Here is a 23,935-nt window from a genome sequence, read left to right on the forward strand (position 1 = left end):
TTATGCCGGTGTGGTATAGGGGATGTAGAAACCATGGAGCATATTCTCATTCACTGCCCTTACTATGAAGAGATTCGTGGCAAATTTATCCAGCCGTGGACTAACAGGCAGAGAGGGCAAGGAAGCTCCTCTTGGATGAAAATCCAAGGGTTACCATAGCCGCAAATTGCTGGGATGACATGTCTTACTACCTGTGTATAAAGTAGCGCCCTCTTAGGATTTTATGTATTTTATACTTGTATTTATGAATTTTATATTTTTATAGTTGGAATTTCTGTTTTTAATATCAATGAGATTTTAGCCAACTGTTGACATGGCAACATTTATGGCTTTGCTTCTATATCTTTGTAGGCATTGTCCACGATGAACTCGGTTTACGTTCAGGTTTGATGAGGCGTCATGGCACGGCTGCTGTCCTTGTGCCGCACTATGCGGCACCATCGTTTGTTCGCTCTGAGAAGTCCAAGGACACGAGTGCATGCCGTGCGGCCATACTGTTTACCAGCCTCCAAGAGGCCTGAGGCTGACACTCCTGTGGAAGTAGTTACAAGCCTTCTCCATCGCTTAAAAGAATCTGGGAAGGTTTTGGGAAGAAGTGCCCTTCAGAGAATCTCTGCAGCTGCCCAGAACTGGTGGGCTAAATATGAGGAGTTTGTTGGACTCAATGAAGTTCGAGAGGCGCAGGGAAACGTGACAGAGGTAGTGTTAGGAAAAATGAAATAGTTATTGTTTTCAAGCTTCTTGTGCTGCTATCGACTTTAAGCGTTTTCTAGGGTGGATAGGTTCTGTAAGGAAACAGAGAATTTCACTGTGGGGTCGTTAGGGTCAGGTGACTTTCCTGAGGCCGAGACTGGCCTGCCTTAAGAGAACCATCCATCTCACAGCGGAACTCCTATTGTAGCGTCCATTTTTAAAAGCCTGGAATGGGCAACCTTAAAAAAATGACACCTCATCTTCTCTCTGTCGTAGCAGTTCCCCAAGCCATAAGAAAATATGAGCAGCGCTACTGGATGAAACCATTGGTTCATCTAGCCCAGCACAGGGCTTCTTAAACTTTTTCCTCTCGTGGCCCCTTTTCGCCCGAGAAATTTTTACGCGACCCCAGGTGTATAGGTATTTAAAATAGGTATACAAATCAAACATTTACTGATAGTAAATCATAAAGAAATTTATTTTAAAATTTAAAAAAACTGCAACCCCCTACATTCAGTTACGCGACCTCATATGGGGTGGTGACCCACAGTTTAAGAAGTTTTGGTCTAACGTCCTGCTTAACACAGTGCCTGCTCCTGGAAGGCCCACAAGAAGGCGTGAATGCCCTTTGTTGCCCTCCAGTACTGATATCCAAAGGTATATTGCCTGTACCTCTGAACATGGAGTCTTCCCTTAAGCCATCATGGCTAATAGTGAATTTGTAGTTACTCCAAAGTTTTACAAAATAATAAACAACAAAGGTTCAAATAAATTGCAAAACATGCATTACAGTATACAAATAACGAGCAAATGCAAAAAGCAAAAGTGTTGATAATACAACACAAAACCACAACAGTATGAACAAAAGCAAAAACAACTTCAGTCCATAGCCATCTGCACTGCGCGTGTTAATTGAATTTATGGTTTCATTGTTTCGTATTACATAAATGTCATAAAGGATTACTTCATTTCTGATGATAGCTACAGTTACAGTCCAAAGAAGGATATCGAAACAGGATACTAGCCGGCAGACCTGTCACTGTTGTGGTTTTGTGTTATATTATCAACACTTTTGCTTTTTGCATTTGCTCGTTATTTGTATCCTGTAATAGTGAATTTGAGCAAGTCTTCTTTTAATCACTGCCTGCTCTGACAATGAGTTCCCCAAGTTATTTGCACAAGAAACCACTGGTGTTGAAATGTTGATTAATAATCCATAAAGTTTCTGCAGCCCAAACACTGAGGAGTAGGCTACCAGCAAATTTCCCTATAAGTTAAATGGCCAGTCTGTCCCTGACTGGGACAGATCAGGGAAAGCTTTTAGGACTTGAGTAAGACTTCATGTAGGAGCCCCGTGGCGCAGAGTGGTAAGCTGCAGTACTGCAGTCCAAGCTCTGCTCACGACCTGAGTTCGATCGAAGTTGATTTCAGGTAGCCGGCTCAAGGTTGACTCAGCCTTCCATCCTTCCGAGGTCAGTAAAATGAGTACCCAACTTGCTGGGGGTAAAGGGAAGATGACTGGGGAAGGCACTGGCAAACCACCCCGTAAACAAAGTCTGCCTAGTAATGACCCGGTGCTTGCACAGGGGACCTTTACCTTTTTTTAAGACTTCATGTATAAATTGACCCTGAGAGGCACGTAGGGACTGCCAATCCAGCAGCTGTTTGGAGAAAATCAAAACCTGCATTCTTTTGATTCTTAATTTTTACCCCACACTCCTGAAAAAAGAAACTGTTAAAGCGAAAAGAGGCACTGCAACTTCTGTGGATTCTGTTGGTGGACGTTTAAATGGTAAAACGTTTCTTCCTTGCTCATTCCGTTCCAGGCTGAGAAAAAGTTTATGGTAGCTCGAGGGATTGTACGAGAAGCCCGTGAAACCTGGGAGTCCCAGCAGGTCAAACTGAAGGACATTCGGGACCGTTTAGACAGAGTCTCACGGGATGACTCTCAGTACCTGGAGCTGGCGACTCTGGAGCACCGGTTATTGCAGGTAAGACCACTTGGCATGATATGACACAACCACATCCCACGTTCGCTTTTGCCTTTAGATGCTTCTTGTGGCGGAAACATCTTCTTTGTGTGGATCTTGGGCCAAATCACTCTGTGATTTTGCTGTTTTGAAAGGACATGGGAAGGACAGCGGGACATCACAAATTCTGTGCGAAAATAGTTCTCCTAATGATTTGATTTGCATCATCTAGTTCAGATGTTGAACTGTGATAACACTGTAGCCTGCCTGAGCATTCTTTGTGACTGGGCATTCTGAAAACAGCCATTGTGGTGTAGTGGTTAAGAGCGGTGGTTTGGAGCAGTGGACTCTGATCTGGAGAACCGGGTTTGATTCCCCATTCTTCCACATGAAGCCTGCTGTGTTGCAGAGGGTCTTGAGCCAAGTCTTTTGCTGAGCCTGTCCTGCCTCCATAGCAGAGCGGCAAGCGGCAGATGGACCATGTAAGCAACAACCTCAGATTGACTCCCCCACCCCGGTTCTTGGCTTTTGCATCTTGTGTCCCATCCTTCAACACGGTTTGAGAAAAGAGGCTTACACTGACCTGTTTGCCTGTGCCACACCCAGTCTTCTGGTCACCTGATGTTCTTCCCGGCCCACTGTCTGGTTCCACTTGTCTTGCCTTCCGCTAACCTTGGCCATCATCTGGGCCTCTTGGCCATCTTCTGGGCATGGAGTAGGGGTCACTTGGGGGTATGTGGAGGAGGTAGTTGTGAATTTCCTGCATTGTGCAGGGGGTTGGACTACTAGATGACCCTGGTGGTCCCTTCCAACTCTATGATTCAGTGAACCTGCCCTCACTCCTGAACAGACGGGGTTCTTCTGGAAGAAATATTCAATTGGCCTTGTGTTCCTTCTCTTCCCAAATCAGGATCGTTTTAGTTTGACTGCGGGAGAGGCTTGAGTAAAATCTCTTTATCCCACTTTGTTCCACCGCAGGTTGAAAGAATGCAGTACTGTTAAATTCTCTTTTTCTTCTTTTTGTGCGTGCACCATTCTGGGATGGTCTGCCTTCTAGGTCGGTGATTAGGCATAACTTGCTATACAGGTTGGGTTGCATAATAGCTGTCACTATAAACACTCAAGATACCATAATAATTGCCAGGAAATTTAATCTTTTTCTTTGAAAGGGTCTTATCTGTGTCTTCTGCCTGAAATAGCTTTCTTACTTAACATAACGAGTCCCACTGGATCAGGTCAATGCTATTTCAAGTCTATCATCACGTTTCTAACAGTGAACGCATGAACACATGAAGCTGCCCTATACCCTTGGTCCATCAAAGTCAGTATTGTCTACTCAGACCGGCAGTGGCTGTCCAGGGTCTCAGGCAGAGGTCTTTCCTATCACCTACTTGCCTAGTCCCTTTAAGTGGAGATGCCGGAGATTGAACCTGGGACCTTCTGCACACCAAGCAGATGCTCTACCACTGAGCCACAGCCCCTCCCCACCAAGAAGCTTCCAGGAAGCCCACAAACAAGGTGTCAGCAGCCCTCCCCCACTCTTTGCCCCCTCCCAGCAACTGCAGTTCAGTAGCATGCTGCCTGTGAACATGGAGGTTTCGTTTAGCTCGCATGAACAAGAGCCATTGATAGATATCTTCAGCATGAGTGCCTTATTTCCCTTTTCAAGACCTCTAAGCTCAAGGCCATCACCACATCTGGTGGCAGCAAATTCCATAAGCTAATAATTGCGTTCTGTGAAGATGTCCTTCAGAGGGCCGTAGCTCAGTGGCAGGGCACCTGCTGTGCTTGCAGAAGGTCCCAGGTTCTGTCTCCAGCTGAGGGGATCAGGAAGCAAGTGATGTGAAGGTCCCCAGCCCCACACTCTGGAGAGCTGCTGGTAGTCAGAATAAGAACATAAGAAAAGCCATGCTGGATCAGACCAAGGCCCATCAAGTCCAGCAGTCTGTTCACACAGTAGCCAACCAGGTGCCTCCAGGAAGCCACAAACAAGACAACTGCAGCAGCAGCATCCTGCCTGTGTTCCTCAGCACCTAATATAATGGGCATGCTCCTCTGATCCTGGAGAGAATAGGTATGCATCATGGCTAGTATCCATTTTGACTAGTAGCCGTGAATACCCCTCTCCTCCATGAACATGTCCACTCCCCTCTTAAAGCCTTCCAAGTTGGCAGCCGTCACCACATCCCAGGGCAGGGAGTTCCACAATTTAACTGTGTGTTGTGTGAAGAAATACTTCCTTTTATCAGTCTCTCATTAATGTTGCAGTCCCCCAGAGTGTTTTATCCTGGGGTAGAATCACAGGCATAGGTTCAGAGTCTGCTATACTAACTGGAACAATGCTGTTAATCTTTATGATGCCACTGGACTTCTGGAATGTGTGGTATGAAGAAAGACTTCCTTTTGTCTGTTTTGAATTTCTCACTCTCCAGCTTAAGCAGATGACCCTGCATTCTAGAATTACACTCTCTCCAAGCCATGCATAATTTTATAGACCTCTATCACGTCTCCAATAGACCAATGCCCTTCATAGGTGGAAGGTCTGAGTGTGAAGGCATTTTTTCAGCTTTACCACTTTAAGAGTTCACTGCAATATGCCCTTAACTTGTCAGTAACTCCCACCGACTGATGTGGACTTGCTAACATGCATGATTTCAAGCTGTCGATCAGGGGACTGTGTTCCAATCCGCTGTTTGTGTTAATTTCCCTGTCAACTGCAGTCACAGCCCCCCACATCATTGGGCACACGATCCATGTGCTGATCCTTGGGCTTTCCATAGAAAATTAGAAGCAGCTGCTCGAAAATAAACTGGAGTCTGGTACCAAATAAGCTTTGTGGCCACCAGCCCATCAAATCCCATTTTACTCGTCTCTCTAATTGCAGGTCATAGCGTAGTTCGGTTTGTGGGCTTGCAAAAGGCTAAGCTGTTTTGTTGGGTTTTTCGTCTTTTTTTTAAACTGCGGGGATTTAATAAACATTTTTCCTGTGACCTAGTTAGCAGCAGAGAAGGCCACGGGGAGAAGCTGCCAGTGTGCATGGATCACACGCGTGCGCTGGGCCACCTTATGTCTCCTGTGCATTGTGTGGATTCATGGTGGAGATATTCCATTCTCTCCTTTGTTTCCTTCCATACCTGCTTCAGGCTACAAGGAACAGAACTATCCCGTATTCCCGTGGAGGGAGAGCCCTTGTGGCAGAAGAGGGAAGCGCTGCGATCCCGTTAGTCTAGCTGTCGCTACCTTCTAGATAGGCAGATGGAGTTCCTCCCCAGCAGCACAGATGTGTTCGCACAGGCGTTTATGCATATGTTCCAGATGGAGACTCTGAAGGCACCAATGATTTAATGCAGCACTGATTTCAACAGAATTGGCTACCGAAACAGATTTGTATGTGTGTAAAGTGCTGCGAAGGGAGCCCCGTGACACAGAGTGGTAAGCTGCAGTTCTGCAGTCAAAGTTCTGCTCACAACCTGAGAGGGGAGGAGCTGTGGTTCAGTGGTAGAGCCTCTGCTTGGCATGCAGAAGGTCCCAGGTTCAGTCCCCAGTATCTCCAGTCAAAGGGCAATTAGGGGATGTGAAAGACCCCTGCCTTATACCCTGGAGAGCCGCTGCCAGTCTGAGTAGACAGTACTGACTTTGATGGACCAAGGATAGAAGGCATCTTCATGTGTTCATCTTCATGTGTTCATTCAGTAGAAGGCATCTTCATGTGTTCATGTGATCCCGACAGAAGTCGGCTTCAGGTAGCTGGCTCAAGGTTGATTCAGCCTTCCATCCTTCTGAGGTCGGTAAAATTAGTACCCAGCTTGCTGGGGGTAAAGTGTAGACTGCTGGGGGTAAAGTGCAGACGACTGGGGAAGGCACTGGCAAACCACCCCATAAACATAGTCTGCCTAGTAAACGTCATGATGCACTGTCACCCCATGGCTCAATAATGACCCAGCGCTTGAACAGGGGACTACCTTTACCTTAAAGTGCCGCAGTCACAGCCAACTTATAGCGACCCCTGGTGGGGGTTTCAAGGCAAGTGATTAACCAGAGGTGGTTTGCTGTTGCCTTCCTCTGCAGTCTTCCTTGGAGGTCTCTCTTCCAAGTACCAGCTCAGCTTAGCTTCTGAGATCTGACGAGATCCCTGGAACAGATTTTTACCAAATGCAGATATGATTGCATTGAAGATGGCATTAAAAGCCGTGTGAAATTTATGAAATGCTAACCATTCATAAATACCAGTTTCTCTGTCTTGGTTGTAATAGCGTGAGTGACAAATGGGATGTAGGGGTGGGGGACGCACAGGGAGAGAGGCAGGCCTCGTTTGTGGCGATTCCCAGCCAAGTTCTACATATAGGTCAGTTTTTATCCAGGATTGCCAAAACCTCAGAGAAAGAACGTCCTATCCCTTTGTGTGTGTAAAGTTCCGTCAAGTCGCAGCCGACTTATGGCGATCCCTTTTTGGGGTTTTCATGGCAAGAGACTAACAGAGGTGGTTTGCCAGTGCCTTCCTCTGCATAGCAGCCCTGGTATTCCTTGGTGGTCTCCCATCCAAATACTAACCAGGGCTGACCCTGCTTAGCTTCTGAGATCTGACAAGATCAGGCTAGCCTGGGCCATAGTGGCTTAATGGGTAGAAATGGGAAGTTGAAGCTTTTCATGGCATGGAGGTAAATAACATTACCTGGGACAAAACATCCCATTATGCCTTTATGAAGAAGAGTTGGTTTTTATATGCCGACTTTCTCTACCACTTAAGGAAGAATCAAACCAGCTTACAATCACCTTCCCTTCCCCTCCCCACAACAGACACCCTGTCAGGTAGGTGAGGCTGAGAGAGCTGTGACTAGCCCAAGGTCACTCAGCTGGCTTCATGTGTAGGAGTGGGGGAACAAACCCAGTTCACCAGATTAGCCTCCGCCGCTCATGTGGAGGAGTGGGGAATCAAACCCAGTTCTCCAGATCAGAGTCCACCGCTCCAAACCACCGCTCTTAACCACGACACTACCCTGGGGGCAGGACATTTTTTTCTGTAGCCACCCTAATACCCCATCCTGTCTCCCAGGAACACAGGGCACCTTTTAGTCTCACCTCTTCCATTTTATCCTCACAAACAGTACTGTGAGGCAGGTTAGGCCAAGAGCACGTAGCCCCAGGTCACCCCACGAGAGTCAGGGCAGGGAGGTTATTTGAACACCTGTCTCCCAGATATTAGTCGAAGCATTCTAACTACTGCACCAAACAGGCTCTCTGATTTGTGGCGTGGAGTTCTAGGGAAGACTTCCCATGTACAGCGTGGAAGGCTTAGAAGCTTTATTCTTCCTTTAGGGACAAGAAGAATTTGCTTTAAATGAGGATGTGTGTTGGCCATGCGCCAACCCGTCTCCAGACCCAAACTTTTGTGCCACATTAAGCTGCATTTGGCTCGTTGACATACCTTATTGTGACTTCCTTAGTATCAGATAGTGACAATAAGCTGTAGAGGGCAGTGAACACCAGAAATATTTGCTCAGTCTCCCTTTACAGATCTCAGGCCCACCTTTCAAAAGCTGGCAATCACAGGAATATGCTGAGCTGCAAGCATGGGATATCAGAGTAATGTGCAGGGTGGATAAAAATAAACGGTTTAAAAAAATTGGATTTTTTTAGTTTAAATGGGATTTTTTGATAAAATGCTTTTTGAGGGAAAAATCTATCTAAAGATAGTTTCCTACATTATAGTCCAAAGGTTATTTGTCATGAAATAAGGATTAGTTTTTAATTATGTAGCATGATGCTGTACATTGATGCAATGTTTACCTTTTTTTTAGTAAATGAATTCCATTAATCCATTCACAATTTCAAGCTCTTCTAGAGGTTTCTGTAAAATTATTTTGGGCAGCTTTTTCTATCTAGAAGGTATTATCACAGATGCTTGGTTTTTTTAGTTCTCGAAACTGAGAATTTAGGCCTGCAGAGATAACATGCCTCTTCACAGCAAAAAATATTATAAAATAAACATACAAGAGTTGAGAAAAAGACCTTAATCCCATTGCTCCTTTGCAAATCTGTGTACACAGAATCAACCCCTTACCTCTTAAGTGCTAAGTTTCAATAAGTTAAATGAATAGAAGATTGATTGGAATGGAATAGATCTGCACAAGGAGCTAAGTGTGAGGAGGGAGGGGCATCAGTAAAAATGATGGGGAAACCTTTTGAGCAGAATTCTGCACAAGTCTTGGGATCTTTGTGTGTACAGCCTGAGGTTTATCGTATTATTTTCTTCCTGGAGGAGAAAACCAGTAATGGCAGTAGGCCATAAAAGACACCCAGTTTGGGAATATTTTAATGAAGTTCCTCTACCTATGGGTAAGGCAGGTATGTGTGCAAAATGCAAACACTGCAACAAAGAAATGCAAGGCCTGGTTGTCTGAATGAAACAACATCATGGGAAGTGCTGTTTATGTAGAAAACCATGATTTAAATCTAGTCTTACTGACGAGTAATTTAAATTGTGATTTAAATCGATTTGATCCATCCCGGTCATGTCGCAGGCCTCTAAATCTGCCAGTGCTAAAAAGGAATCTTCTGCACTACCGAGTGATCTCATCCTGATGCTCTTCTTAGAGTGTCTGTGAAAAGAGGCAGGGGGATGCACAAGCCATAACATCAGGTCCTTCCAAAAAGCAATAAAATAGTTGCTCTGTGTAAGAACTTACTGATGAGACCACTGCTTTAGTCATGAAATTCAATATGTGGGGTAGGGACATAATCACCAGACTCCCATATTCCTCCACGTACAGAGCTCATATTCTGTGGCCCAGATAAACTGGCCTCATTGACTACCCAGTGGTGTATTGGTTAAGAGCGGTGGTTTGGAGCGGTGGAGTCTGATCTGGAGAACTGGGTTTGATTCCACACTCCACATGAGCGGCGGAGGCTAATCTGGTGAACTGGATTTGTTTCCCCACTCCTCCACATGAAGCCAGCTCTGAGCCCACCTACCTCACAGGGTGTTTGTTGTGGGGAAAGGAAGGAGATTGTAAGACGGTTTGATTCTCCCTTACGTGGTAGAGAAAGTCGGCATATAAAAACCAACTCTTCTTCTTCTCCGACTTGAACAACCAATAACGTTCCATGAATGTCCCACCGCCTGCCTTTGAAGAGCATGTTTGTCCCCTCAGTTAAAAGAGAGACACACAAACTTCCTTAAAAGAAAAGATGGATAAAACATTTACTAGATGGAAATCTGGTCCTCATGTGGAGACCAGGCAGCTAGTCCAAACAGCGAGCCCTTTCCTTCGACGCTTTCTTCAGAGCGTGGGCACCTTGGCTTTTCTGTCACGTACACAAGGCCAAATCCCCATACCAAGAAGCTTAAAATTTAAATTTTTAGGGGGATTTGCAGGCTTTCAGCCGGAAAGGAAACGAGATCGCTTACTGTGTCGCAGGAATGAGCCAAAGGTATTTGCAATAAAAGCCTACAGGAGACGGAAGTGATGGATACATATTTTCACATAGTTTGTGGGCCTTGCGCTGCCCTGTGGTGTAATTGAAAAGGAATCCGTAGCTCCTGGCATCTTCTCAAAATAAGGCCACCGTCCTAAATGTACTTACGGTGTGGTAAATCCCATTGAAATTTACTTGTGAGTAAACGTATTTAGAGCTGCCTGTCAGCGCTCTTCTGCTTATTAGTATAGCCAAGCTACAGGGATCTGGTCTCAGACCAAACGATAGGGTATGACTTGTTTTTTTATATTCTCCCCCACTCCCCAAAAAAGTATTTTTCTTCTTTAGGAGGTACCATGACGATCCATAACCCCAGAAGTGATTGTGAGAACATTTTGAGTTAAAGGCATGGATGACTGTGAGAAAAACACACAATGAAAAGGAGTGCAGCTACGGTTCAATAAAAAGCGGCGCCGGAAGCCTGTGAACTTCGTGAAGATTAGTTGAGCCTTATCTGGAGTGAGCGTACTCTTTCAGCGTAGGATGGGGGCTGTTAATCCACGTTAAGGCTTGTGCAAACAAAATTCAGGCCTGGATATTAAGAGGCAAAGGGCAAAAACAGTATTTCTTAAACAGTTACTCCCTAGGATGGACAGGATTCCATATTCTCAGAAAGCCCCAAATGTGGTCTTGGGCTGCATCAACAGAAGTATAGTGTCCAGATCACGCGAAGTGATGGTATCCCTTTACTCTGCTCAGACCTCATCTAGAGTACTGTGTTCAGTTTTGGGCACCACAATTTAAGAAAGATGTAGACAAGCTGGAACGTGTCCAGAGAAGGGCAACAAAGATGGTGAGGGGTCTGGAGACCAAGTCCTATGAGGAAAGGTTGAAGGAGCTGGGTATGTTTAGCCTGAAAAGGAGAAAACTGAGAGGGGATATGATGATAACCATCTTCAAGTACTTGAAGGGCTGTCATATAGAGGAGGGTGCCGAGTTGTTTTCTGTTGCTAGGTCGGACTAGAACCAACAGGTTAAAATTAAATCAGAAGAGTTTCCATCTAGACATTAGGAAGAATTTTCTAACAGAGCGGCTCCTCAGTGGAACAGGCTTCCTCGGGAGGTGGTGAGCTCTCCTTCCCTGGAGGTTTTTAAGAAGAGGTTAGATGGCCATCTGTCAGCAATGCTGATTCTGTGACCTTAGGCAGATGATGAGAGGGAGGGCATCTTGACCATCTTCTGGTCACTGGGTGTGTGGGGGGGAGGTATTTGTGTATTTCCTGCGTTGTGCAGGGGGTTGGACTTGATGACCCTGGTGGTCCCTTCCAACTCTGTGATTCTATGATTCTACTTCTGTAGGTAAGGATCTTAGTTTGCTTGTTACCAGAGGTGAAATGGCTCAGGCAGGCAGCCAGACAACTTCATGTGCCCACATAATCAGCCTCCTGTAACGTTGGATTTATTTATTTACTTCATTTATACCCCATCTTTCTCCCCAGCGGGGACCCAAAGTAGCTTGCAGCATTCCTCCATTTTATCTTCACAACACCCCTGTGGGGTAGGGTAGGCTGAGAGTGTGTGACTGGCCCAAAGACACTCAAGAAACTGCAAGTCTCCGCTCTGTCATGGAACCAGGGATCTCCCAGAATCTAGTCTGGCAGCCTCCCCTTTTGCAACACCGGATGAGAGATGTTGATCTAGACCAGTGGTTGCCAGCCTTAAGAACATACAAAAGGCTTTGCTGGATCAAACCAAGGCCCATCAAGTCCAACAGTCTGTTCACACAGTTCATGGAGGAGAGGGGTATTCATGGCTACTAGTCATGATGCATACCTGTTCTCTCCAGGATCAGAGGAGCATGCCCTATTATATCAGGTGCTGTTGAACACAGGCAGGCAGGATGGTGCCTCTGCAGTCATCTTTTTTGTGGGCTTCCTAGAGTCACCTGGTTGGCCACTGTGTGAACAGACTGCTGGACTTGATGGACCTTGGTCTGATCCAGCTTCTGCCAATCAGAGTAGACTGATCTTGATAGATGAAGGGTCTTTTGCAGTATAAGGCAGCTTCATGTCAGTCATTTCAAGTGGTGCTGCTGGGGATTGAAACTCATACCTTCTGCGTGCTGAGCTTGTTCCAGATTTTTAGCTGTAATGCCTAGGGTTGCCAAAAGCCCAGATGAATGAGAGTCCGGTCTGCTCCTGCATAATAATATTACAAGCTGCATAATAGCAGCTTGTAATAGCAGCTTGATCTTTAGAAATTGGCTGGTAAAGCCTTTCCTGGTGCAGAGATAAACATTAGCCCCTCAGGCTGCTGTTAGACACAGGAGCAGGGCTTCTTGAAAAGGTGGCAACCCTAACATCAACCTATCCTGATGCTCTGTATAAACTTTGATGGAACTCCTGGGTTTCTCCAAGTTTAATGTGCTGCTCTTTGACAATACCTTACAGGAAGAGAAGAGGTACCGAGCCACCTACCTAACTGCCGAGGAATCTGAGCGAGAAATGTTCTCTCTCTTCTCTGCCGCTGTGAGGGAAAGCCACGAGAAAGAGCGAACGAGAGCTGAGAAAACAAAGAACTGGTCCATTATCGGGTCGGTACTGGGGGCCGTTATCGGAGTCCTCGGTTCCACGTACGTCAACCGTGTTAGGCTGCAGGAGTTAAAAGCCCTGGTTCTTGAGGCGCAAAAGGGACCAATAAGCCTTCAGGAAGCTATCCGAGAACAGGCCTCCAGCCACGACTCCCAGCAGAGGGACCTGAGCGGTCTCATCGCCAGCCTGAAGAGCATCCTGAACGTTGTGACTGTAACGTCACAGGAAGCGAAGGAGGGGGCCTCCTCAGCCAAAGGCAGCCCGAGCCCCCCGCTAAAAACAGACCCCCTCTTAGTTTCCATCAAAGAACAGCTGAGCCACTCCAAACAAATGAGTTCGTTGCTCGGAGGCCTGCAACAGCAGCTTAGCAACCTGGAAAAGAGTTTCGGGGAAATGGCTTCCGAGGTGCAGAACATAAAAAGTGCCACTCTTCCCGCACCTGGGGAAAGAGTATTACTCAGCCCTTCTGTGGAAGGGAACAGACAGTCCTGGGAGGTACAAGATGTGGTTCTAGAGCTGTGCAACACAGAGAGGAGACTGGAAGCGCAAATGAAGAGGAACTCGATCTACAGCACAGCCTTCACATGCACAGTCTTTGCTGTTGCGCTTCCTGCCCTCTATGTACTCCTCAAGGGTAATTGAGCCTAAAAATCATGTGTTGGAGTAATAAAATGACATTCCCCAAGCTCGGGTGGGTCCTTCTCCTATCATTTTTTTTAAGGTGCTTTTGTGAAATTGCCCCAGCATCTGCAGAGGTGTGCCAGTGCCATTTAGTAAAAAGGCAACGTGCATTTCTCAAAAGGGAAAAAGAGCGGTGTGCTGTAAACATGTTTAGGGGATTTGACCATTCACAGGGCCTGTTTCTTGGTGACGGCGCCATGTTTTTGCACTTCACATGTTCCATGTAGTCAGTGAAAGAAAGTAGCGCCCATGAAATCTTCTGTATTTCCAAAGAGCTCACGAACAAATGGGACTTGGGAGTTTTCTGTGAACTGGAAAGCTCCATTTCACAGCATCATTATTAACTGTAGATAGTTTTCTAAAATTAAAGGAACCAAGTAGCAGTTGGATAATAGCGACTATGCTATCTGTGAGACATTTTTTTTTTTAGACTTTGTGGGCTGTATCCTCTGTTCCCATTGTCTCAGGTTCTTTCTCCTTCGACACATCTCTTAGCTTTGCCAGAAGTTACATAAGAACATAAGAAAAGCCATGCTGGATAAGACCAAGGCTCATCAAGTCCAGCAGTCTGTTCACACAGTGGCCAACCAGGTGCCTCTAGGAAGCCCACAAACGAGACGGCTGCAGCAGCACCGTCCTGCCTGTGTTCCCCAGCACCTAATATAATGGGCATGCTCCTCCTATCCTGGAGAGAATAGGTATGCATCATGACTAGTATCCATTTTTACTCGTAACCATGGATAGCCCTCTCCTCCATGAACATGTTCACTCCCCTCTTAAACTCTTCCAAGTTGGCAGCCATCACCACATCCCAGGGCAGGGAGTTCACCCCTTAAGGAGTTTTATATTTTTGTCATGGAAACATTTTGAGGGTGTGTAGCACTAGTCTTCACTCCAGGCCTTACCCAAGGAATTGGCAGCGGCAGCCCTGGAGCTCAATCAAGCCCTTTCAGGCTGTACATCTGTCCCCATTCAGCCTCGTTCAAGCTTATTTCTCCTGCATGAGAGAAGCCTCTTTCTCCTGTCCACCTTGACAGAAAATGCCCACTACACGGGGAGAATGCTCTCAAGCTGTACAACGAGGCTTAAAAAAAATTTTTTTTTGCCTTTTTCTCAGGCATGCAGTACATGCAGTATTTTATTATTACTTATTATTATTACTTTAGACTTCTACCCTGCCCTCCCCAGCCGAAGCCGGGCTCAGGGCAGGTAACAACATTAAAACCATAATACAACAAGCCATAATACATTAAACATATTAAATAACATAAGCCAAAGTAAAACAACAGATGGCGCTTAATTAGAGAGCAGTAGAAAAAGAAGAGTTTGTTTTTATATGCTGACTTTCTCTACCACTTAAGAATCAAACCAGTTTACAACCTCCTTCCCCTCCCCACAGCAGGCACCCTGTGAGGTAGGTGGGGCTGAGAGAGCTCTAAGAGAGCTGTGACTAGCCCAAGGTCACCCAGCAGGCTTCATGTGTAGGAGTGGGGAAACTAACCCGGTTCACCAGATTAGAGTCTGCCACTCATGTGGAGGAGTGGGGAATCAAACCCGGTTGTCCAGATCAGAGTCCACTGCTCCAAACCACCACTCCTAACCACTACACCACGTTGGCTCTATTAAAACCATAATACAACAAGCCATAATGCATATACATTAAACAACATAAACCTTAGTAAACCTTAATAAAACAGGTGCTCAATAGGTAGGGTTGCCAACATCCAGGTATGAGTTGGAGATCTGCTATTACAGCTGATTTCCAGCCAATAAGAGATCAGTTCAGCTGGAGAAAATGGCCACTTTGGCAATTGGACTCTATGGCATTGAAGTCCTTCCCAAACACCAGCAAGTTATTATCCATAGAATGCAATGTCCTTGGGGGAGGTACCACGAGAGTAATGCTTGTGTAGTTCACCCTGGGACAGAGAAGGTTCAAAGCAGCCTTCGCCCACCTTCTGAGTCGTACAGGAGTTAGTAGGTGGAGCCAATTTGCTGGCCGCTTCACCCCACTTCCATTGAAAGATAGGGCCCTGTTAACAATGAATTACTAGTCAGGACTTCGTTTCCTTGTTGCTGCTGGACTTGGCCTGCTTCCACCTGTGGACAATTCTCCATGTAGCTTTCATGGTTACAGCAAATACAGACACATTCACAGTGGTAGCAGAGCATCCACGAAGCAGTTTCCCCCACCTTCCCCTGGCTGCCATTCCCCCCACCAGCACTGGAGGGCTTTTGGGGGGCTTTGAATGCAAAATCAGCAATTGCTCGATCTCTGTAGCATTATGATCTATTGCCACCGATCTAGTAGCTCCTCGGAATTCCTGGCAGGAAGGAGTATCCTGTATCCAGTCCCACATTCTGTGTTCCCATTATTTAGAATATGGCTGTGGAACCTGGTTGAGTAATGAGAGAGTAGGCCAGCCTTGCCAATGAGTGGAATTTTTGGTGCCCTGACCTGTCCCCCTCCACATTCCTCATTTCTTTGCACAAAGCGGAAGCTTTGTGTATACCTTGGGGTTTGTGTTTGCTGGCACACACCCCCCCTCTAACATGTAGAGCTCTGTCTGTCTGAGTAAAATGTTTTCTAATAGGTACCATGTTAATTTGCCCCAAACCAAAAGCCATGTAATACCTTCTTATTTAGACCAACCAAAATAATACAGCATAGCGTGGAAAGGCTAGGTCTTTTAAAGAAGTAATTCAAGGCTTTTATCTGCGGATTTTGCTATGGCCCCGCATGGCTGCCTCCATTCTTCATGTTCACATGGGCAACTCTGTGAGATGGGTGTGCCTGTTTTACGGGTGGAAAGAACAGAGAGCCTGTGACTTCCATAACAGCTGGGCTGCCCAGTAAGTAGGGTTGCTAGGTCCCTCTTCGCCATCTGCTGGAGGTTTTTGGGACGTGGCGCAGAGTGGTCAGCTGCAGTACTGCAGTCCAAGCTCTGCTCACGACCTGAGTTCGATCCCAACAGAAGTTGGTTTCAGGTAGCTGGCTCAAGGTTGACTCAGCCGTCCATTCTTCCGAGGTGGGTAAAATGAGTACCCAGCTTGCTGGGGGTAAAGGGAAGATGACTGGGGAAGGCACCGGCAAACCACTCCGTAAAACAAAGCCTGCCTAGGAAACGTTGAGATGTGACGTCATCCCATGGGTCAGGAATGACCCGGTGCTTGCACAGGGGACCTTTACCTTTTACCCGAGGAGGGCAGAGTTTGGGGAGGGGAGGGACTTCAACACCATAGAGTCCAGCTGCCAAACCTGCCACTTTCTCCAGGTGAACTGATCTATATCGGCTAGAGATCAGTTGTAATAGCAGGTGATCTCCAGCTAATACCTGGAGGCTGGCAATCCTACCAGTAAGGGATGGTGGCCATTTTTTCCGCTCCGTGCACACTAGTTCTCATTCAAAGAGTGAAAAACAGCAATAACGGAAGGAGAGCAGCTCCAACGTCAGCATTATTAACAACTGTGCCACACCTGAAGAGACACAGTTAGGACTGTCTGGCTGGAGATGTTTTAGACTAGAGCCCGAGGTAGAAAATTAAACTACAGTACCATCCTTGCTGCTAATAGACTCAGACCCCTCAGAGATGTTCTGCAATAGCCTCGCTGAAATAAAATTACCGTGCTTTTAGTGCTGCTTCTGATCCTTTCTACAGTCCTTATTTAGGAGACATTTCTCACGGAATTGTTCTCCGTGAGTCATGGTACATTTGCTGCCTTGTTTGCCTCGCGGCAGAGTCGGTCCTGCCGTTTCTCCAACAGCTTCGCCGCAGTGAAAAGAACGCAACGGTGCCTTCCGCAACTGCCCCACTGAATGTTCCCTTGCTTGCTTCTTCCACCCCCTGGAACCAGGGGAAATTCTACTTGTCCTACCCAACCGGCAGGAGGAAAGGGTGGGGAGAAATAGGGCAACAAAGCAGCAGGGCTCAGGGGTATATCAGCAAACACTTCTGAGCATTAACACTTTTTTTTTAATAAATATTTTATTCAAAGTTTCACTTAAAAACATAACAATTACAGAGATACACATACATACAGTATATTCACACTTCTGGGGATTTCGGTAAGTAATTGCCTTTGCAAAAGCCCTATTTTAAAGCCTTACAATAGATTTATCAATGCACTCTTCTAGAACCAACACAGCTAATTCCGTTTAGATTGTGAATACATTGTGTATTAGTCTAACTATTTATCAATTCCGAATTTATAATGACTCTTATCTCTAAATTACAAAATTATAAACAATATATATTGTATCTTTAATTAACGATGCTTATCATCCTTAATTTAACTTTACTATAATTATTTTCTCCACTTTCTACTACATACTAACCCTGTTTTATAACCACTTCATCTAATACCATCTAATACCTACATACTACTATACTGCTAAATACAAATATCTTTCATCTCTAGGGTTGCCAGGTTCCTCTTTGCAACCAACGGGAGGTTTTGGGGGCGGAGCCTGAAGAAAGCGGGGTTTGGGGAGGGACGTCAATGCCATAGAGTTCAGTCGCCAAAGCGGCTCTTTTCTCCAGGTGAACTGATCTGTATCGGCTGGAGATCAGATGTAATAGCAGGAGATCTCCAGCTAGTACCTGGAAGTTGGCAATCCTATTCATCTCCTACTTAATGTTGCACTTTCAGTTTTGCATAGTCATGATAAGGCGTCCATTTCTTCTGAAATTCATCCAGCGATCTTCCTTTCAACAGATTCTGAGCATTTACACGTTGAAGTGATAGTAGCTCTTTGACAAGTCTCCTGTTGATCTTCTGAGCATTACTCCCCGACGTGGCACCTGCCCATGTTTCAGGAAAGTGGGCAAGGCCCTTGCCTCGGTGGAGCTTGTGGTTGGCAGTTGATTTCCTTCCCACCTTGAAACAGCAACTGCCAGAGGAACACAGCATGCCTCCCTTGAGGTGCAGGCGGGCCTCATGTTTAGCATTGCCAGGTCCCTCTTCGCCACTGGCGGGAGGTGTTTTGGGCAGAGCCTGAGGAGGGCAGGGTTTGGGGAGGGACTTCAATGCCGTAGAGTCCAATTGCCAAAGTGGCCATTTTCTCCAGGTGAACTGATCTCTATCACCTGGAGATCAGTTGTAATAGCGGGAGATCTCCAGCTACTACCTGGAGGTTGGCAACCCTCGCCTCATGCCAAGGATGAAAGTAAAGGTTAGGTGGCTTTTTTGGTTGATGCTGATTGCTAATGTAGCTCTTTGTGAGCTTCAGAATAAGTACCACAGTGTTAAGGTGTCTATTATTTATTATTTCCGCAGCATTTTTAACAGAGCCAGTATGATATAGTGGATAACGGGTCAGACTAGGATCTGGGAGACCTGGGTTCAAATCCCCACTCTGCCATGGAAGTTCACTGGGTGACCTTGGGCCGGTCACGAACCTGCCTCACAGGTTTGTTTTTAAGACAAAATGGAGGCAAATGATGTAAGTGGCTGTGGGTCCCTGTGGGGCGGGGAAGTGGGGTGTAAATATCTACTTTCAGAATGTCCACCTTCTTTTGGGCAGGCCTCTGGTACCTTTGAATGGTAATATGACTGGCAGACATCCCAAAAGTGAAGCTCTGCCCCCCCCCGGGTTGTCCCTCTTCGCCACTGGTGGGAGGTTTTGGGGGTGGAGCTTGAGGAGGGCGGGGTTTGGGGAGGGACTTCAATGCCATAGAGTCCAATTGCCAAAGCAGCCATTTTCTCCAGGGGAACTGATCTCTATCGGCTGGTAATCAGTTGTATTAGCAGGAGATCTCCTGCCACTATGTGGAGGTTACAACCCTAAACGAAAACCTGTGCTGAAAGTAGTCACAGCTATAAAAAATATACAGCACGAAGGCTCAAATTAAACACCCAAAAAATAGTTCTGAATTTACTGATAGTCAGGAATAAATTAAAGAAATTTATACATATATTCCCAACGGGAAAAGGAAATTAACAAAGGCATTAACTTCATGCCTTAGCACACAATAGGCTTAGCTGACAAATCGTCTATAAACAAAAAGGCAGAAACAGAAATCAGTTGAAAAAAAGTTGAAAAAAATGAGCCAGAAAATAAGGTTCTGGTACCATAAAGAACAACCAGCATCCACGCTGGTTCTAGAAACGAAATAGAGCATACATGCAAACCATAGAAAACCGGACACAGCAGGTATGTACAGAACTATAGAAGCCAAACTTTTGAGTACAAGTACAAGTATAAAGGTGAATCAGACAAGGAAAGCAAGGTAGACTCAACAAAGGGTGGACCCAACAAGGACGCAAGGTCAACCCAGTTGCATTTTGGAAGAGCTTTCTTCAGCTTGTGGTCCAATATAATATTCAATTCACGTTCATATTAGATAAATGCCCATGTCAATTTCTGGTTCACATTTGATTCTCCAGGTTTGATTCTCCCTGATTCATAGACGTAAATGTTGGTCAGGATTCCAGCTTACCCCTACCACCACCACCCCGCCACACACAATTTCTCTCCATACCCGAAAAACCTACACCTGGCGAACTGCAGCTTATCATACAGCTGCTCTCCTCCATCAGATTGGATGTTCTGCTCCTTCATTATCCCCTTTCATCTTCAGAGAACCCTTTTCGCATCTCTCCCACGCTGAAGAAAAGAGAGGTTGGTCTTGGGAACCCCTTTGGTTGTAACTTGGGAACACGCTCCGGTTACAAAAGGGCCTATTGAGAAACCCCGGGTCGCTCTGGCGAAGCTGCGGAGGCTACAAAAGTTGTAAGGTTTGGCTTTATGAGCGTTTTTGTTAGCCAATTTCCTGAACGCTTCCTAGAAAGAAATCGGACATCCCCCCTCAAGGGCTCTAATTATTAATTTAGCGGTGGCTTCCTTTCAAGCTTTGCAACACTTTGAGGAAACTGGAAACTATCACCCGTAAAACTTGCCTGAATGGGGGAGTCTTTAGAAGCTTTTTTTGGGGTGGGGGTTACTGAGCTGTTTCCTTACCTTAGCAAGGCCGTAATTGCCTTGTGACTCAGGCCGGCATGAGCCAAGTCTAAAGAAAGCCCTCTTGTGAGTGTTTCGCTCCCCAAAGGGTCATACTTTGGCTCTGGGCAGGGAGCTTGGTGTGATCTTCTGGCAGAACTACGATCCAGGAAAAAGAATCCCTATCGAGCTGTGGTTTTGCTTCATGTTGACTGCCTCGGCTTTGACCAAAAAAAAAAAAAGGGCTATAGAAATTATTGAGGAGCTCTCTGGTTCCCAGGTGCCTGTAATGAGGGAACCGACTAATTTCCATGTTTCATTTGGGAGTGCAAGCTGGGGGAGCTTTTTGTGGTTCTTGGAAGGCTGCCTGGAAGAGATTCAGCCTTTCCCCCATTTTCCTCCTGACAGGAGCCAATCTTCCTGTACTGGCCCGGGTTCTGTGCAAACAGTCCTCACACCACCAGCCCACATTCGTCTTATGAACCAGCAGGGGAAGAGGGAATTGCTAGCACAAAACTGGTGCTTAATTTGTGAAAATTAGAGGAGGAGGAGAAGAATGGCCGGTTTTTATATGCCAACTTTCTCTACCACTTAAGGGAGACTCAAACCGGCTCACAATCGCCTTCCCTTCTCCTCCGCACAACAGACACCCTGTGAGGTAGGTGGAGCTGAGAGAGCTCTAAGAGAGCTGTGACTAGCCCAAGGCCACCCAGCTGGCTTCGTGTGGAGGAGTGGGGAAACCAATCCAGTTTACCAGATTCGCCTCCGCTGCTCATGGGGAGGAATGAGGAATCAAACCCAGTCTCCAGATCAGACTCCACCGCTCCAAACCACCACTGTTAACCACTACACCACGCTGCCTCAAGAGCACCTTTTCTTTTTTCTCCCTCTGGCTGGGTTCTTGTTTTTTTAAGTCGCTGGGTCGCAGGCAGCCATTTAACAGGTGAGGCTTCCCCCAGCATAGTTTGGTCTGATGGCTAGGGTTGCCAGGTCCCTCTTCGCCACCTGTGGGAGGTTTTGGGGGTGGAGCCTGAGGAGGGCGGGGTTTGGGGAGGGACTTCAATGCCATAGAGACCAATGGCCAAAGCAGCCATTTATCTCCAGGTGAACTGATCTCTATTGGCTGGAGATCAGTTATAATAGCAGGAGATCTCCAGCTAGTACCTGGAGGTTGGCAACCCTACTGATGGACAAAAATGCATTGTCTACCTGTTTAAGGTACGGGAGTTCTATGGTATGGAATTTATTATTTAATGTGTGGGAGCCAGGGTGGTGTAGTGGTTAGAGTGACTTCTGACCTACATGGTAGAAATGTGACCTTTTTTTTCTTCATAGGTGCTCTGTGACTTTGTGACAGAAAGTCCACAGGCCGCACTTCGTAACTTCATTCCTTTTTATTTTTTATTTTTTTTTATAACACAAAACATAACAAACAAATACAATAATAAAAAGAAAATAAAAGAAAAAGAAAAAATACAAAAGAGGATCAATTGTATGTTCTAGTTAATACATTCATAGTTGCAAAGTTATAAAGTTCAAAAAACAAAGATAACTTCATTCCTAAGCCTGGAAAAGTTGCCTGTAGAATATCTGTCTGTAATATGAATGTTTAAAAGCACAGAGCCTCTGTCAGGAAAGAATTCCAGTAAGGTAGCTGTGTCAGTCCATTGCAGCAAAAACAAGCAGGCATCTTGTGACTGAGGTTACCAACCTCAAGGTGGAGCCTGGAGGTGTCCTGGAATTACAACTGATTTCCAAATGACAGACATCAGTTCCTCTGAGGAAATGGCAGCTTTGGACGGTGGACTCTTGGGATGGTGGATTCCGAGAGCCAGCGTGGTGTAGTGGTTAAAAGTGGTGATTAGGGGGGAGAGACTCTAATCTGGAGAACCGGGTTTGATTCCCCACTCCTCCACATGAGTGGCAGGCTCTAATCTGGTGAACCGGGTGGGTTTCCCCACCCCACCCCATGAAGCCTGCTGGGTGACCTTGGGCCAGTCACAGTTCTCTCTGAACTCTCTCCGCCCCACCCACCTCCCAAGGGGCCTTTTGTGGGGGGGGGGGAGGTGATTTAACCTTTTCTGCCTTCAGGGAGCCATGTTAGTATAGACCTGTCTGTCAAGGTGCCCCTGTGCGTTGAAAAAGATTCTGGGTCAATATTCTAGACTGCACAGTCAGTACATAAAATGCCCTGGACAGGCCTGCTGGGCTTCACAATTATCTTGGGTGAGCTGAGGGTCAAACTTGATAAGATGATGCACGATTGGTGACTGGAAATTCCCATAAACTGCAGCTGTAGAGGGAGGGAGAAAGTGGTAGAGAAAGTAACCATCTTCAAGTACTTGAAGGGCTGTCACGTAGAGGAGGGTGCTGAGTTGTTTTCTGTTGCCCCAGAAGGTCAGACCAGAACCAACGGGTTGAAATTAAATCATCAGAGTTTCCATCTAGACATGAGAAAGAATTTTCTAACCGTTGGAGGGGTTCCTTAGTGGAACAGGCTTCCTCGGGAGGTGGTAAGTGCTCCTTCCCTGGAGGCTTTTAAGCAGAGGCTAGATGGCCATCTGTCAGCAATGCTGATTCTATGATCTTATGCAGATGATGAGAGGGAGGGCATATTTGCCATCTTCTGGACATGGAGTGGGATTCGCTTGGGTTGTGGGGGGGAGGTGGTTGTGGGTTTCCTGCATTGTGCAGGGGGTTGGACTAGATGACCCTGGTTGTCCCTTCCAACTCTATGATTCTATGGAAGTCGACATATAAAACCAACTCTTCTTCTGACATCACATCCCTGCTGAGCTCCCTCCCCAGGCACTGGTTGGAAATCTGCATGATTCTCCCAAGCTAGAGTTGGCAATATTACTTGTGGCATGGTAAGCCCTATTTTATGAAAACATATGCTGGAATAAAATCTGATTTGTCTCCAAAGTACCCAAAGGCACGTATTTACTTGTGTCAGGACAAGAAACAATGTCCGCGTCGCATACCTTCTTAAAGCTCTGTAGAAGTTATGGTTAGGTCATAACTGAAAGGGGGAGATTTAAGTGTAAATTCTGAAATGGCAGAGTCCCAGGAAGGGAGTGAACTTGCCTTGCCTAAAGCTATAGACTACTCCTTAAACTGTGTTAATGTGAACAAAGGCAAAGGGTGTCTTGTTCAAACAGCAGCCCATTGTGAAGAAATATAGCAGATTAAGTTTTTTTTGTACTACTCTGTGTCAGGAGGATTTTCACTTGCCGCATTTCTGTCTTCCAGAATGCTGTAAAAACACCAATTAACCTGAGAACTGTATTTGCTTGAGTGGGTAGAACTGCTTTCTAGGGATGTTTGAAAATTACAGCAAGTTAACATTGTGCTGGGACTGGAATGGCTTGTCTGTGAACTTGCTTTTGCACCTGGTCCTTCTCAAACAACCAAAAAAGTAACACATGAAGGGTTGTTCTGTATGTCTCACCAGGAAAGCATCACCTTTTTGGCTTTGGTACCATATGGAGTATGTGGAGCTCTAAGAAATTTGGGTTGCTTCCACATGGAGTTTTTTTCCCCCTCCACCTTGGCTTCCAAACTGGGAGTCCGATTTGTATGACGTTTTAATATGTCAATGCAGACTTGGGAAACGAACCCACATTTATTTTCTAAGTGTTCA

The 23,935-nt window shown here is 46.0% G+C and overlaps 1 protein-coding gene across 1 annotated transcript; it reads left to right on the forward strand.

Moving 5' to 3' along the window:
- The first annotated feature begins 399 nt into the window (after positions 1 to 399).
- On the forward strand, positions 400 to 13,312 carry CCDC51 (coiled-coil domain containing 51). The gene is made up of 3 exons (XM_056866887.1): positions 400 to 699; positions 2,520 to 2,684; positions 12,530 to 13,312. The coding sequence occupies exons 1-3, from the start codon at positions 400 to 402 to the stop codon at positions 13,310 to 13,312; spliced, it is 1,248 nt and encodes a 415-aa protein (XP_056722865.1).
- Positions 13,313 to 23,935: the final 10,623 nt, after the last annotated feature.

This window comes from Euleptes europaea, chromosome 1 (genome assembly GCF_029931775.1).
Source record: "Euleptes europaea isolate rEulEur1 chromosome 1, rEulEur1.hap1, whole genome shotgun sequence".
In the NCBI taxonomy this organism is placed as follows: Eukaryota; Metazoa; Chordata; class Lepidosauria; order Squamata; family Sphaerodactylidae; genus Euleptes; species Euleptes europaea.